General features: G+C 41.8%; 1 protein-coding gene across 3 annotated transcripts in view; it reads right to left on the reverse strand.

Moving 5' to 3' along the window:
* Positions 1-346: 346 nt before the first annotated feature.
* The window catches only part of Efcab11 (EF-hand calcium binding domain 11), a 156,905-nt gene continuing 139,864 nt past the window's right edge, over positions 347-17,387 (reverse strand). For 2 of the 3 annotated variants that reach the window (XM_048799165.1, XM_048799167.1), the window contains exon 7: positions 685-889. In XM_048799165.1, the coding sequence (XP_048655122.1) occupies positions 882-889 (8 nt within the window). In that variant the 3' untranslated portion in view covers positions 685-881. Of the gene's footprint in view, positions 890-17,387 lie in introns of all 3 variants that reach the window. The other variant, XM_015488420.2, reaches the window with a different exon arrangement.

Consider the following 17,387-nt stretch of genomic DNA (forward strand, 5'->3'; position numbering starts at 1 on the left):
CAGGGGGATGGGAGACCGTGGAGACTGTGAGCCCAGCTGGCCAAGGCTCTGGTGCAGGGCAGCATCACCGGAACCAGAAGTATGTACCAGGGGCAACTGGGCAGCCCAGGTTTTGCTTCTGTGTATCAGGAAGCCCAGGCTCAGGCCACCCAAAGAGCTTCTACAAACACATCTGTGTCCCCAGGACCCCTAGTGCGTGCTGTTCTCCCGTGTATGACGTGGACAGGGCCACCTTGTGGAAGCCCACCTGGTTTGTCTTGCACAGCCAGCACCGGTGCAGTGTGGATCTGGACTCTGGGTACGTGAACTTAGAGAAGCCTTACCTCCTTGTTTCCCTAATGCCTCGCTCAGTGCTTGGAACACAGTAGGCAAGTGGGACACTTCGATACTATTGTTCATTCAATCAAAGTGGAATGAATGAAGGCAACTGGCACCACTGGTGGGAAAAGCTGCCCCTTGCCAGACCTTGGGAGCTGATGGGAACCAGGGACCTGCGGTGGTGCATGGCCAAGGGAGTGGAGCATTGCAACCTGCAGTGTGGAGTGTCAAGAGAGGTGGGGGATGGCCGAGTGGCAGGGTCAGCAGCGGCACTTGACTCAGGGCTGCTAGCCACACGGAGGGAGATTGGTACACACCACCACCTCTGGGATTCCAAGCCCAAGTATATTATCAGCATCCAGAAACTATGATTAAGAGTTTAATGACAAGTATGCAGATCACAAAGTCACGAGGGCAAGGTCTGTTTGACCTTTAAATATATTACAATTTATAGCTCTCCCCGGAATTGCCAAAAGTAGATCTCGACGGTTGGGCTTCATTTTGTCCATTCTTCATAGCATATTCGAAGTCTCTAAAGCTGACGAGACCATCTGAGTCTTGATCTACTTCCCTGGAAAATGAAACGCAAAGATATTTACATAGTATTCGCCTCACACCTACGTATCAAGAGTACATTAGAACCTTCCTTTCTTTGTGTGTCTGTATGAGAAAGGAACCTATTTCATCTACATGAAGGCTAAGATTGAAGTCTATGTGTTTTTTCTTACATTGATAATACCTAAGGTGGGGATGAAAGAAAAGGTATTTATTAAAACCTACAGAAATAATATATTCGAACTATTTAAAGGAACGAAGCCAAATGTACAGGTTATACAAGAAAAGGAGGAACAACTGCTCTTCTAGTTGTCCTGCACAGACTTTTCTATGATATACAGAAAAAAATACATGCATTATAATAGACAGTGGGACAAACAAATAAGAGATAAGGAAGACATTGGGCACCAACAGGACAGGAACAGAGACGGACATCCCGTAGAGCATGGCCTGCACCTCACGTGACTCAATCAATCTGCTCCAAAGCCGAGACGGGTCCATTAACAGAAGGACATACTGAGCCTTCAGGAGGCTCTCCAGCTTTCTCAGGATCACCCTCCCAGGAAGCAGCAGCACTGGAACTCAAACTTAAAGCCAGGCTCCATCTTCTATGCCCATGGCTTTCCTACATCATCCCGGGGAGAAGTTTCCAGCACAGCTGACCACACCTCCAGGGCTCCAGTCATGGCCAGGGAAACACTGTCAATCCCTGAACACCTCATAAGCGTCTCTGACTCCTATGAAGAGGGACGATGAAGGGCACCTCTGGTTGGTTGACTAAGGGTGTGTGTGGCCTCAGTGGGGTTGGGCCTGCTGACACAGGGGCCTGGCTCCCTGAACCGCAGGTGGAGAACAATGCCCACTCCTCATGGTTAAGAACGCAGGTCAGAGGGACAAAATCACAGCATAAGTAACACAGCCAAACTGTTACCAACAGAAGAACTTCGTTACCAAGTGCGTTTGAAAGGATAATTGAGTGGTGGTCGTAGCCCCTTTTGGGGGGTGTTCTGAACTAATGCCTTACATGCCTTCTGTGGTTTAGGCAGATTATATTTTGTTGAAAAAACAAACAGTATCAACCATGACACAGGACATTTTAGAGGAAAGACTGGCCCAAGCCAGAGAGCCACTAATCACTGTAATAGTTTTAAAGCAGACTTTTAAAATATTGAATTCTAAAATAAACTTTCTGAATATTTCATGCCAAAGTCTCTGAAGTCTATAATGGTTCTGGATAGAGTGATGATAATTTTTCATTCTTTTGAAGTAGAGAAAAATCCCCACTTCCCTGCCCCAGGGCAAAACCATGTTGCAGTGTGTAAGTCGAAAATGACTGCAGACTGCAGAGGCCATTATTCTTGTTACTTCTTTGGTGAAATATACATGACGATTTCATGCTGTATAGCACCAAAAGCACAATGTCAGATCTCTTCTAAGGGATTAGAAATAATCAGTATCACACGTTACTGACTACAGAATATAAATCATCTCTTTTATAAAATTAGATAATTGAAGATTCTTAATATTGCCTAAGCATTTCTTCCCAAGGAATTGGATTAGATAAATGGTCTTCTCTCTTCCCACTCTGACAGTCTGGGGGAACTAGAAATCTCAGAGGGTGAGTAAAGTGAATAACCTAGCAAAGTAACATTTATAATAAACTGCTTCTGATAATATTTTTGTGTATATTTTTATTCACCTATTGAGATGCTGAATGCTAACAGAGAAAGGAATCCTTTTGCTTAATTTTCACAGTAAATAACCTTTGCTGTCATTATATTAACTTCCCCCAATTTTTTTTCCCTGTCTTTGCGGAGACTTCCCATCATAAAATGTTTACAGTATAACCAAGAGGTGCTAAGAGGGGTGAGTCCACTCATTATATTATTCACATAATAAAAGGAGGGGCATCCTATCTATATGTACGAGACAGGGTAAAATAATCGATGCCTCCCGACTCTTCTTCAAATATGAGCAGATGTGGTCATTTTGTAGAGTAAAGAGGAAACTCAAGATCCAGAGCTGTAATTTTTAAAGCTAAAATATACTTCTTCTTCTTCTTCCTTTTTTTTTTTTTAACAGGCAGAATTATTTGGTAGAAGGAAGATTTCACAGCACCCACACTCAAAGTGCTGTGTGATGAGGAACAGATGTGGCTGGTGGGTAGAGGTGGTGATGTGCTGAGGAGAGGAAGAAAACGCCTTTAGAGAAAAAGGAAAAAGTCTCACCGTTTCTGTCCACAGCATCTGACCCCAGTTCTGAAACCCAACGTACTTTCAGCACTAAAATATTTGACACCGTTCCCCCCAACTCATAATGAGTCCTGGAGGGCAAGCACCTTCCTTCCCCACCTCTCAGCACAGAGCAGGCAATGAATGAAAGGATTTGTGGGACAACAAATTTGGGGAAACCCACCTCCCAGGAGGCACTGGGGATTAAAGGGACTACCATAACTACCATCTGGAGACAAAAAGTAGCCAGCAAAATAAAAACAGAAGCAGCCATCTCAGAGTCGCCTCTCCCGGAGTCCCGGAGATGTCAACTATGGCCTCTATGCTCAGGCACATTCTGCAAACGCAGGCTGGGTACAAGAGAGACCAGATGAGAGACTGGAAAATGAGGCTGCCGATGTGGGCGATGGATGGAAGGAAGCCCTCGAAGGCCAGGAACAATGGAGGGCTGCAAGGCCCAAGGACAAGGAACCAGGGCCGAAGGCTGCAGGCCAAACTGCCCTGAGTCCAGGACCGGGCTCTGCCATGGAGTCAAGCGGCTGCTCTTTGACTAGATATATGGATGTGGCCGAGAATACATCCAGGCTTGCACTCCAGGAATGGCTCCTCTAATTAAAACAGATGTACAACAGGAAAATAAACTGATGTTAACAATAACAACTACTTTCTAAAATTGTAGGTCCACTTAAATTAAAAAATTAAAAAAAAAAAAAAAGACATAAAGGAGATCTGGAATTGATTTTAGGAGTAGAGACCCCAAAGAGCAGATGTACCTCTGTGTAATTTAGTATGAAACTTGGAGAGCCCTGGGAGGAAGGGGGCGGGAGGCGAGATGAGAGGCCAGGAATGAGGATGACCGCCATGCCAGCCCCCAGGGCCGCGGTGGTCAAGAGCCTCTGAATAACTGCTGCACCGACTAGGAGCCTCCAGGTCATCTGTGTTGCCTTTATGTCCTCATTGCTCTTTTTATTTTTAAAATACGTTTTTTAGTTGTCAATGGTCCTTTATTTTATTTATTTATCTGTGGTGCAGAGAGTTGAACCCAGTGCCTCACACGTGCTAAGCGAGTGCTCTATGGACAAGGTGAGCCTGGGGGTGTCTGCGTTGAGTCAGGGGCTGAGGATTGAATTAGGAGGTGAGTTTTTTTTTCTGGGTAGGTATAGTATAGGGCAAAAAAATGCGGAGTGGTAGCATTTTCCATCAACTGAATTAATTCACAGAAATAAGGGCTCAGAGCCATAACTCTCAAGAAATTTGTAAGAATCTTAGAAAGTAGAATGGGAAGGGGGGGTCTAGGCAGTGGTACTCTCTGGACTTTGGAGGGCAGGAGGACCTCAGGTAACACTGGGATACGTTGAGCGTTTCAGGCAGGACTGGAGAGTCCATTCCAACGGTTCCCATATCTGTTAAAATATAAACATTTCCTCAGTCATCATTATTAAAAATGGCTATATTTATCTCCATCTGCATGAGCTTTGGTGTTTTTGTCTTTTACAGCCTGATCTGTTGAGCAAGACTACTCTCAGCTTTTGATGATGCTTGTAGGCTTCATCAGCCCAGACTAGGTAGGTTCCTCTCAGACCAGAGGCCACAGGCCTAGCCCTGAAGGAGCCTGGGTCCCATGCTGTGACTCTGCTGAAGCCAGGCCACAGAGTCACCCTTCTGCAGTCTGAGAAGAAATGTGGGTTTCTTTTTTTAAATTACAAACATGTAAATAGTGTTTCTCTAAAGTAGTAACTGTTTCTTGGAGGAAATATTTACACTGGCACAGTTTCTAAAATGTTCTGCAAGTACTTATTTCTTGAAAAATAGTTTTTGTTGTAAAATCACTTGAGAGTAATCTATGGCCAAGTCTCCAAAGCCAGATTTCATACTGGAGAACTGGCTTTTACCCAAGTTCCTTTTTTAAAAAAGGAAAGAAAGAAAGAGAGGATGGTTTATAGATTTTATCACACTGGACTAGTCTCTATTAAAGTAAAACAAAGACTCAGAAAGTGACATCTTTAATTGTAAACAAGAATATAAACTTGTATTTACACCAGAATTCAATCTTATAAATCTATATTCATTGGGCAGAAGTTGAAGGCTAGATACTAAACAGAATGAAGAAAGTAGGGTTATGGGTATTTCTGTCTTAAAATATTCTTTACAATTAAGCATTTTCTTTCATTTTAGTCTGACTTTTCCAAACAAGGGATCTTACTTCATACTGTATAAAGTATCGTTGGCTAAAGCTGGGCTTCTCAGTCTCAGCCCCATTGACATTTTTTTTTTTTAAATTTAACCTTTATTTTATTTACTTGTTTTTATGTGGTGCTAAGGATCAAACCCAGTGCCTCGCCCATGCCAGGCAAGCGCTGTACCACTGAGCTACAACCCCAGCCCCTCGTTGACATTTTGGACCAAATAGTGTTACAGCAGAGAGGGGGCTGTCCTGGGCATTGGATGGACATGTAGAGCATCCCTGGCCTCTACCCACTAGAGGTCAGTAGCATCCTCTTCTATGCCCCACCCTCAGTTCTGACAGCCAAAAAGGTCTCCAGAATCGCCAAATCATCAAATCACCTGAGCACAATCACCCCAGGTTGAGAACCATTGAGCTACAGGAACCATAGTTTGAGGCAATTCCTGGGACTATCCCAGCTAAATCTAGAATTATTAAAATAATTGCTTTCAAGACTTTTTTTTAAACAAGTGATTTCAGGGCCAGCAGATGTGTACATTTTCCTCGGATGGATTATACAGATAATTGTCCTAATACTCTGTCTGGCCAAAACTAGGTTTTAAATTGAGCCCAGAGAAGAGCCCACTCAAGAAGCAAGCTCTTGCTGGCGATAACAGGGCGAGTGCCAGGCACATCTGTGTCCCAGCAAACGCACTGACAGTCAGTAATTATTGTGAGTCACTGGGATAGTCACATGGGGTTTTGAAAGTTCACATTGTATTTGATTCACCTGAAACATGGATGAGCAATTTAATATGGAGGCAAAGATTTAAATGAGAAAAGTTTTTTTAGTGGAATTTTCGGAGTGGGGAAAAGGGAGAGAGAATCTCTTTCTCTTGGTTCTATATGGAATAATTTAAACTAAAGTCAATCTGCCATTATATTAGGGACAAAGCTGTCATATTGACTGAGCAGGAAGAGTAAAAATTACCCTTCAAGCAAGGAGCCCCTGCTGGGGATGAGAGAACCCGCCAATTGAAGATGCAATAATGACAGCTTCCCCCACAGCAGCCTTCTCTTCCGAGGAACCCGCTGCTTCTCTCCACTGGTGAACTCGCCTCTTTGTTGATGAGTCCTGCAGGGCTCTACAGCAATTCAGTTGGTAATGTGTTTATTAATTTTACCTTTTTAAAGACATGTGTTAAAAAAAAGCCACTCAGACATACGGAAAGGATTAAAGAGGGATGCAGATGATTTCTGGTCTCTTCCAGGCTCCGCCATGACCGTGGCAGGTGCATTCCTGTTTTTGCACCCTGATCTCCCTTGTGCCCACCTCACACAAACTGCACCCATCTTACTCCAGCTATTGATGGGAGCACCTGGCCTCAGCTGCACCTAAACCAAGTACCTTCTGCTCTTTGCCTGGGGCTGCTCTGACACCTGGGTGTGGCATGCACACTTGTGCACAGGTGCACAATCACACATGCAGGGGCACACGCCATCTAACAGTTTGGAAAACAGAGGAATTAAGGCCCCACAGAGCAACCCTTGACCAAGAAGACAACGGTGTTCAGTGGATAACACCCTCTCCTTGTGTCCCTCAGGAAGGCAACCCTGAGTCTTTCTGGTGGGGCTGAGCTCCATGCTCACAGCAGTGATGAACTTGATAACAGACGCCTGCACTGGTTTCCCCTCATTCTCTGCTTCACAACAACCTGCAGAAGCCCTCATCACGGGTTCTGCTTTCAGGAAGAAGCTGGGCTAAGACACAGTGGAAGGTTTATTTTGAGAGATGAAGTTCACGCGGAGCATTTAAATTGCCACCAGCAACAGCGAGTCACATCAGCTTCTCATTCAGGTAAAGGGGATCTCACTACTTGAAATAGATCAGAGTGTTCAACTATTTGCAAATGCTCTTTAGAGCAAATTAAATATTGTCTTAAAGAACAACATTCAAGTCTGATGTTCCAGGCAATTGAAATGCCAGAGTTAACCAGAGAAACACAGCAGCAGGCTTCTCTTTACTAATACACATGTTTTATTTAATAATATTTAGTTTGTCAACAGTAAAGTATTATTAGACTTTCAGTGTTCCTTCAGGGTGAAGACAATATATTCTGGACCATAAGGTCCTTTAGCATCCTTTTGGATGTAGACATAGTTAAGAGCTGGCTGTGAGCAGGTGGCTGACTTCTCTGTTTAGGATGAACCGTTTATTATGAAAGCATGTCCAGACAGGCCAGGAATATGGGATGACAAGAGCCAGGCAAAACTTCAGCCCCATTAGCACCAGGCTGTAACTATCGGGTAATGATGAGTAGACACTATGGTTACTTCCTCAACAGCCACTTTACCTTACCTGCCTTGTGCTGTGTAGCAACTGTGTGATCTGGGTGGGATGGATTCCCATGCCAAGCTCCAGAAATAAGACCAGAGTTAAGTTAATCACTCCCACCCTCCTTACCACAGTGACTGGATCAAGGATTGACTGGCTCATGCCATTAGTACTCGGCGTTCCTCCTCTGGTCACTACTGAGTGATAAAGAGTTGATCCAAGGAGCTGGGTTGTGGCTCAATAGAGCACTTGCCTCGCATGTATGAGGTATTAGGTTCAATTCTCAGCACCACATATAAGTAAATGAATAAAATAAAGGTCATCAACAACTAAAAATAAATATTAAAAAAAGAATTGACCCAAACATAATGAAGTCTAGGGATTCTGTTTGCAAGTTGATAAAGAAGCTATTTCAATATGGTCATCTGGGAAACAAAGGAGAGGGTTGGTCTTTCATCAGCCTTGTCTTACATCAGGCTGAGATCTCCACCACAGTCCCATCTCCAGTGTATAGCGATCCAATAACTGATGAGTATCTTTCAAGTATTAATAACCAGCCTGAAATGGTGCTGTCCACACAGAAGGGAAGAGTCAAAATAGATGACTGAGCTGAAGTCTAATCAAACCATGCCTGAAGCCTGTTCTGTGTCAAGGCTCTCAGTCACTGACTTGATAAATTCCCTGTGCTATTTAAAAGGCCATATGAAATAGATGGCCTGCTACTTGCTGGTGAAACCATCCTAAAACATTCCTTTCTGAAATCTTCTCTAAACCTTGCAATACCTGGAACTTGGTCAACCGAGAACAGACAACAAATATACAGTAGTCCTACCTTGTTCTTGGGTGGTATGTTCCCAGACTTCCAATACATGCCTAAAAGTATGGATAGTACTGAACAGTACTTTGGGGCAATTAATAAATAAAATAAGTCACTTTAACACAAGCATTGCAACACTACAAAAAATAGATCTGATAACCTAGAGGGTTACTTAGGGTTACTAAGAGACTAATATGAAAGTAGCATATAGTGTGGATACAGTGAACAACAGAATGATTCACGTGCCATGCAGGTCAGAGCATGGCACGCTACTTAGGGTGCTGTATAATTTATGAAATGAATTCTTTATTTCTGGAATTTCCATTTAATATTTTTGGACTGAGTTTGACTATTGGTAAAAATCGAGGAAAGTGAAACAATGGGTAAGGAGGGCTACTGTAATTCTTCTGAAATGATTCCATTTTGGAAGAAACCTTAAAATTGGATTTCTCTTTAGATGTTATCCCAAGATTCTGGAGTATTCTCCTCAGTTCTGTATTCTAAAGAAGTAACTTGCTTATTGTATCCATTAAACATTTCTGCTTATGGTGCCTTCACCGTGACCCTTAATGTGCTAAAGAGACTAATATGTTTTTTTCCTCCTAGAGACTGACAGAACAGATTCTCCAGTTCAAAAAAAAAAAGAAAAGAAAAAAATGGAATAAAATACAGTCACAGCTGGTAAAAATGGTTAGCCATAAATAATGACTCACTTTTTCCTGTGTGCTAGGTTTTAAGAATGAGAAATCTTATTTAAAGTTGGATGCATTTTAAAAGGAGGAAAGAATGTAATTTGAGCGTGCCTATTTATTGACTACTGGTGGACATGTGGGTAAGTGCCATCAACATAAAGCCCAAAGTCTCATTTCCAGCAAACAGTCTGGTATTTCTTCTCTGTCAAGTGTTTTAGCAAAGCTGCTAATAAACAGTGATATGATCTTGTTTCTGTTTGGTTTTCTGGAAGAGGAATCGCAATATAAGAAAATAGCACAGATCAGACAGTTTTAGGGATAAGGAGTAAAAGTCAATGTGAACATCTTTGAACTAGCCATAAAATATCTGTTTCCTGAACTCTAGGGTCACTAGCGCTTACATTCTCCCTCCTTGCCAATCTGTGCAACTACCAGGGGCCTACTCTGAGTACGGCTGGGGGTTGTTGGGGAGTGTGGTCCAGCCAAAACTGCCCAGGAGGGAGCTCCTGTCTCTGTCAGCTCTGGCTGGGCCTTGTGACCTTGGGCAAGTCTCTTAGTTGCTATGAATTTCTAGGTCCTCCCTTGTGAAGCTGAATGGCTGGCCTAGATTGCTAAGATCTGACCTACCTCTAAATTGTGACGACTCTTAAGCTGCCACTTAATTGTACAACTAGTATCTTTGTATACAGAAAATTTAAAAATGCAACCCAACTTCTGTTAGCCATTTTTAGCCTTTTTAAAAAAATAATTTGAGTCTTTGACCCTGTGGACAGTTCCAAGGAACCATAAACATATATAAATGCAAATTGGAAGAAAAAAAGATCCTGCCTTCCACAGTGTGAAATATGAACAAAGATAAAACCATTTCTATTTCAAATAATCACTTTGGCTGAGATATCCAGTATCATCTTGAACTTGATTATGAGATAAAAGAAATGGGACAGAGATGGCAATCATTTAATCTCTTAAGAACAGCTATTCTGAAGAGCTTTTCACTCTATGCTCAATAGATTTCTAGCAGGTTATGATCTGGCTAGAAAGAAAGCATAATGATGAGGAAAATTATGTTTTCAATAACACACGCTTTTACAGTACAAGTCCATCCACAAAGGAGGCAATAAAATGAACTCTGACCACTTTAACAGATGGCGTAATGGCTCAGTGCACAGATGTGGCCTCTCTGAAAGCAACAAGTTCATATCCTTGACTGAAGGTTTAGGAATGAGCTGAACTTTCAAGTGTAATGTAGGGAAGATTACATACTTCCCGACAAGAAGGCTGAGTGTCAGTGGGTTCAGAGGCTTGGAGAGATGGGCTGAGAGAATAAGGCTTAATGAGCTTCATTTTGCTAATGCAACAAATAGAGTTGAAGTTGAAATGCGAACTATAAACATCAAGCCATTTGTAAATGCCCTGCTAATAACACTGTTAGCCACTGTTTGGTAGGAAGCTTGCTTTTTTAAAAGCATCCTGCCTCAGAGTCAGAAAACACCAATTGTCAAATAATGCTTATTTTCTCTGAGATGCATAATGTTTTTGAGTAGAATATATTTTAAGTAATGTGTGATAGAGGAATTTTAGAATTTTTTGCTTGTTTACTTGTTCTTTTTAAAGGAAATTTGATCAATTAAATTTAAGGTTTATCTGGAAAAATAAATAAACCCCATGATTCAGAATGTTTTTTAAAAATAATAACGATGACAAACAAAATATAAATCCTCAGGAGTTAAAACAGTGTGATTATGACTTAGGAATCAAAGAACAAGAACAGTGTCCAGAAATATGTATACAGGAATTCAGCAAAGATCAAATGAGGCATTTCAAACCAGTGGGGACAAACAGAAGCTGGGATTGATGGCTCTCTGCTTCAGGTGGAGGAGGTTCGGCCCATGGCAGAGGCTGCTCTGTGTTCAACCAAAATCTACTTTCCTCTCTTCCCAGGAATGCAGCTATAGCTCCCAGCATCTCTTACAATTTGTGTAACTGGGGGTTCTGGCAATGGAATGTTTATAGTGATATACAAAGAATACCCATGATTCTATCTAATTAAAAGCATGACATTTTAAAGGAGGGCACAGGACCTAATCGTCATCCTAGCGACGGTGACATGACCAATTTCTGAAAGAGACTCTTATCTGGGGCTAGCAATGACTCACCAGAAATCCAAGTGACTTACTCCATACATCTTCATTATAAAGATTATTTTAAAATTCTGTTAAGTCAGGTTTTCTTTTCATTAAGTGAGAATGCAGGAATTTATAAAAATTAGGATTTTTAATGGTTTGTACTTTAGTTTTAAATAATCCATTTGGGAAAATAGATTTTACATCTTAGGCCATTTCTCACTGATGTGCATCACTGAGCCAATAGAAAATTTGGCTTTAGTTCAGCATAATTATAATAAATTATTTATGTTTCATTTACAACATTGCCCCTAGCATTTAAAACTTCTGGGCCTGTGACAATAAGAAGCAGCATAAAAAGTGAATAACATTTCATAATGCAACAATTCCCTCAAATTACAAGCAGCACCTATAATCACAACTTCACACCAAATGGGATGACCATTAGGCTTTTAACAAGAGAATTTCAGTCTAAAGAGATGGAGGTTCAGAAGGCTTATACAAGCGTTCAGAAAGTTATTCAGTGAATGTGGACACGGCTGAATTGATCACACCCCAGGAGGATAAAACCAACAGACTCCAAGTGAAATTGCAGAGGGGACATTTGAAGATTAAAATCTGAAAGTGCATCTTTATTTACTGGCTAGAGACAGGACTTGCTTTCTATCTGTGCAATGGTTTTCAAAGCTGGTATGGAGACAGGGCGGGACACAGGAACATTTCTGCGGGAGGTCTCACAGACTGTCTATGACATCTGGGGACCCTAATCTGGACAGGCCTCTCTCCTGCTGGCCGGCACAAAGCCTTTCACCCAAGGAGGGTGACCATGTGCTGAAGCTGGCCCTTTCTGCCACAGCAAGTGGGGAGAGGAGATGAATCCTCAATGTTTCAGGCTGAGAACAGACACTGGCTCACTAGGGGTTTCGATTAAACGTGTAAATCGCTGAGGGACATTAGAGATGTTGTGTGTGTGTGGGGGGAATTCTCCCTTGCCTTGAGAAGAAACTGCTCTCCCATAAATTGCCATACTAATACTGATTTCAGGGATTCAAATTACTAGCCCGATCCAGCGTGACATTTTCTGCCCATTATCTAGTTTCCCCTGCCTCCAGGCAGGGCCACATCATTGATTACAGAGCATTTCAGCCACTAAAAAAGATCATGCTCATCATTAAAGACATTAAGTGTTGATCTGTGCTGGCTAAGTGACTTAAAAGGTTCGTGCCCTTCTAGTAACAACTCAAAGAGGCTATTTCAGGATATTTATTAAACAAATTAAGTATTTACATTATGCTCAAGCACAGAGGCACAGTCACTGAGTGCCAAAGTGTAAGACAACAAAACCAAGAGAATTTCTGTGGTGGAAACTGCTTTTTCAGTTTCTTGGAAGTGGGAGCAGAGGTACTGTTGGTGAGATGTAAATTAGCACAACCACTATGGAAATCAGTATGGCGGGTCCTCAAAAGACTAGGCTTGGAACCACCAGATGACCCAGCTGTACCACGCCTCAGTATTTCTCCTGAAGAATTAAAGTCGTCTTACTGCAGTGGTTCATGCATGCCCATGTTTATAGCAGCACCATTCACATTAGCCAAACTATGGAACCAGCCTAGGTGTCCACCAACAGATGAATGGATAAAGAAAATGTGGTATATATAACACAATGGAGTTTTGTTCAGTCATAAAGAAAATGAAATCATGGCATTTGTAGAAAAATGGATGGAATTTGAGAACATTAGGTTAAGTGAAATAAGCCAAACTCAGAGATGGGAGAAAAGATACACTCACCATCCCACAATCTTAATATGTTAATATGGCCATATGTTTCCTCTCATATGTGGAAACTAGAGAGCAAAAAGGAAAAGAAAGGTAAAGGGATTCTATAAAAATCAAAGGGAGATCAGTAGAATAGAGGAAAGGGACCAGGGGGAGGCAGGAGGGAAAAGAAAGAGGGAACCACTGGGGAATGATGCTGGCCACGTTACATTGTCTTATTGTGTGCATGTATGAATATGTAACAACAAGCCCCACCATTAGGTACAACTATACCGCACCAATGAAAATATGGAAAAAACCCTTATAAATTAAAAAAAAAGTAGGGGCAGGGGCACCTCTAAATGTCTGGGAAAGAGTCTGATTTGGCAAGGCAAGTGTTTTGCCCTCCACACCCATCATGGCATCCTAATGGCCACCTGTCTAATAAAAGTCCCCCGTCCCAAGACATTTTCCTTCTAGAGTACAGTCTCCTTCTTGTTAAGTGGTGATCAATGACTGAGATACAGCTTAGGAAATCTCTTTCAATGACTGAAGACTAAAGGAAATAGGTACATATTCCCTAGGAATCCCGGAGGGGCCTGATGCACAACATATTTTCGTTGGCCAATGGGACACACCATGGTAAAGGAAACCTGTTTCTTTAACACTGTGACCGTTCATAAAGGTTGGACTATGATTGTTGTTTGTGTTCCCCTCATCTGCTTACAAACTTGCAGCGGGCAGGGGCCACCTACTCTGGTCCACTGTGCTCCTCCTAGCACTCGGCCCAGTGTCTGGCACACGGTAATGTTTAGTACTCGTGTGCTGAACATCTAAACAGGTGAAGCGTCTGGAGATGGGAGAAAAGATAGAACTCACCATCCCACAGTCTTAAGCCAACTGCTATGATCGTTTTGGCACTTTTCCTTCAGCATAGAAACATTTGGATCATGCTATTTCTCCCTATTGTTATAGTCTTCATAATTTTCACTTAGTTTCTGTATATAATTTTATCAAATAATTTTATAGTAATTTACTTATGGTTGGGTTTGTTACTGTTCCAATATTATTTACTTGTATAAGTGTGTCAATGAGAATACGAATTAATGATGCTTTTTCTTAGAAATGAATCCTGAATTTATTTATTTATTAATGAGACAATTAAGAGCCCACTGTGGACCAAGCACATGAGATTCTGGAGACGTGGGGTGCACAGAAAAGACAGAGTCCCTTTGAACTTTCAGTACAGCCAGGGAAGGAATTAAATAATTCTACAAGCAAAGTAAAATTACCAGTGTGCTAGGGACCTTGAAGGAATGAGAGAAGGTGCTAAGAGTGGGTGGGATAAAGGGATGTGAAATGGGTAGAAAATCAGGGAAGTGATCCGCGAGGAGGTGGCACTGAGCTGAAATCTGAAGGCTGAGCAGCAAGCTGGTTAGGGAGGTGCAGGGAGGGGACGAGCTTTCCAGGCAGAAGGAACAGCATGTTGCAAGGGCCTCCTGGCAGGGGGAGCAAGGGACATTCAGGGAGCTCAAAGAAGGCAGATAGATGTGGCCAGAGCCCAGAGTGAGGAAGAGTGTGAGCCAATGAGACGGAGGGTGCGTGTCATGAAACCATTCAGGAATGGAAGTCCATCCTGGAAGTAATCCACAGAAGGATGGGGAAGCCATCAGAGTGCTCTGAGGAGGAGGAGGAGTTACTTAGAAATACATTTTGAAAGTTCGTGCTTGTTGGGGGAGGCAGAATAATGCCCCCTCACCGCCAAAGACATCCATGTGCCAGTTCCCAGGACTTGGGAACATGTTATATTACACACAAAAGAGGAATTAAGATTTCAGATGAGGTTGAGGTTGCTTACCTTAAAAATGATGACCCTGACTATCTGGGTGGTTATCTTCAGGGTTTTTAAAGTGGGAGAAGAAAATGGGGGGTGGGGAGGCGGGGAAGGAAGGGAGAGGTGGGAGCGGGGGAGGGAGAGATCCATCCTCCACTACGGGCTTTGAAGATGCAGGAAGGGGCCTTGGGCCAGGGAATGCAAGGGACCTTCCAGAAGCTGGGAAAGGGAAAGCAGAGGATTCTCCCTGGAGCCTCTGAAAGGAACACAGCTCTGCTGACACCTCGATGTCTGCTCAGTGCGTCCTCTTTTGGATTTCTGGCCCCAGAACTATAAGATGAAAAACTTATGTTGTTTTGAGTTACCAAGTTTGTGGTAATTTATTATAGCATCATAGTAAATTAATTCAAGGGGAAAGATCATGAATTTGGTTTCAGCTATTTTAAGTTTTACAAGTCATTGACACAAAAATATGGACATTTGGAAGTGACCACTTACAGTCATTCTCCTCTCAAGTTACAGAATCTTTATTTTACTTTTCATGACCGCAGTTTTATCATACATAAAAAGTCAATACATTTAAGGTTGGTTCCAGTTCTAAATCTCAGGGTTTATATGTTTAAATAGGAACAAATACACTTTTTATTTAGATTCCTGTTAGTACTTGGCAATCATTGGGGAAAAAGGGATATTAAAAATAGTAATCCAAATGAAAGGGGCAAAGGGTTTTATTTTTTAAAAAGTGCCTAAAATGTAAAATAATCTGGAAATGCCTTAATAAGAAATGTGTTGAATTTATTTAAAGAAAACTACAAAATTCCACTGAGAAATATAAAAGGATATTTGGAAATGTGGAAGGATGTGCCATATGTGTGTTCCTGGATGGGAAGACGGAATGCTGTAAAGATGCCAAATTCTTCCCAATTAATTTATAGGTTGAATGCAATTTTCATCAAAACCCCAAAGGGAGTTTTTGGAACTTCACAAAAAATGATTCTACCATTCATCTGGAAAATAAACAACCAAGAAGAGCAGAGAGCAATTTGAAAACAAGAAATACCAGGTTTTAGACTATCATAAAATAAGGAGGAAATCTCGAAGGCAAAGATCACAGATGTGAACACATGAAAACTTAAAATCTCTGAATATCATAAAGTTGTAAAAATAAAAGGAAAATAATAAATTAGAAACAGTTGTAATAAAAGAGAAACAGCTAAGTGTTCTACAAAGGAAAAGAAAATGGGCAAATGACATGAATAGATAACTTATGGAAAAGGGACTAGAGGTTAATAAATGTGAAACTATTCAATGTTAGTAGTAATCAGTGAAATAAAACACAAAAACAAGGGACTGTCTTCTTCCCCATTAGATTAGCAAAGATTTGAAAATAAGTACCATTCAGTGATGAGAATATGGTCCAGGGGCATACGCTGCAAGGGGAAGGGTAATTTGTCCATTAGGCAATTGGGAAAGAAGACTCAGGAAGCAAAAAATAATAAAATAAGCTCATCTTCACCAAGATGGTATCCCAACATCCAGGAGCCTCAGTGCAGACAGATATATTTATTGTAGGGTTATTTATAAAGAAAAAATGACTTTTTTCAATAAAAGTGTGGGAAATAAAACTCTCACTTATTTTAACACCAGTACTAAAAAAAAATTGAGAGAAGCAAAAGAATAAATACCAAAATATTAATAATGATTATCTTTGGTAGAAATATAGTTAGTTTTTATTTTCATCAGAACTTTCTCAATTTCTGGAACATTCCACAAGGAGCACTTGTTACTTTAGCCAGATCTCTACCCCTGTGCCCTACATACACACACACACACACACACACACACAGGCCTCTTCTCTATCTTGTCAGCTTCCTAGTGCAAGTGGTTGGTAGCTGAGGGAAAATTCATATTTGATAGAATCATCCTGGGAGTGATGGCCAACAGAGGAAAAACATTTTGCACTTAGAGGGCTTACATAATATGAGTCTATAAGAAAGGAATGAAAGGAAAGATGTTATGGATAGAACTTTTAAAGAAACCACTATATCGCAGAGAAGGACTGCCACCCGGGGCTGTGTGTGCGTGGATTCCTTCAGTGACTGCATGGTCTGACTCTGTGACTGGCTTGACATTCTTTAGTAATTCATACAACCCCATACAGAAGTTCTACTGGAAACAGATCCTGGGGGGAGGGGAAAACACTTTTTCTCCCCATGTGGAATAAAACCACAGGTATAGAACAACTCTGGATTGTGTCTGGTGCTACAGTCTCTGGAGTACTGTTCAGAACAAACACCCCAGACGAGACCTCCTCCTGTCTTTCTTTCCTCTCCCTCATGCTTCTCGGCTTCCACCCTTCCGACCCCTGAAGGGAGCCATGTCTAGGGCTTCAGACCTGCCATCTGCCAGCCCGTGTGGTCTGGTACACTGGGAGACTGCCACTGCTCACCTGCCCTGCATACCTCCAAATTCCATCCCTCTCCCCAAAACCACTGCACATGGTCATTTTCTCCTTTCAAGGTATCTTAGAATTCACCAAGCCCATTGTTTCCATTTTACAAGG

Source organism: Marmota marmota, unplaced genomic scaffold, assembly GCF_001458135.2.
Source record: "Marmota marmota marmota unplaced genomic scaffold, marMar, whole genome shotgun sequence".
Lineage (NCBI taxonomy): Eukaryota > Metazoa > Chordata > Mammalia > Rodentia > Sciuridae > Marmota > Marmota marmota.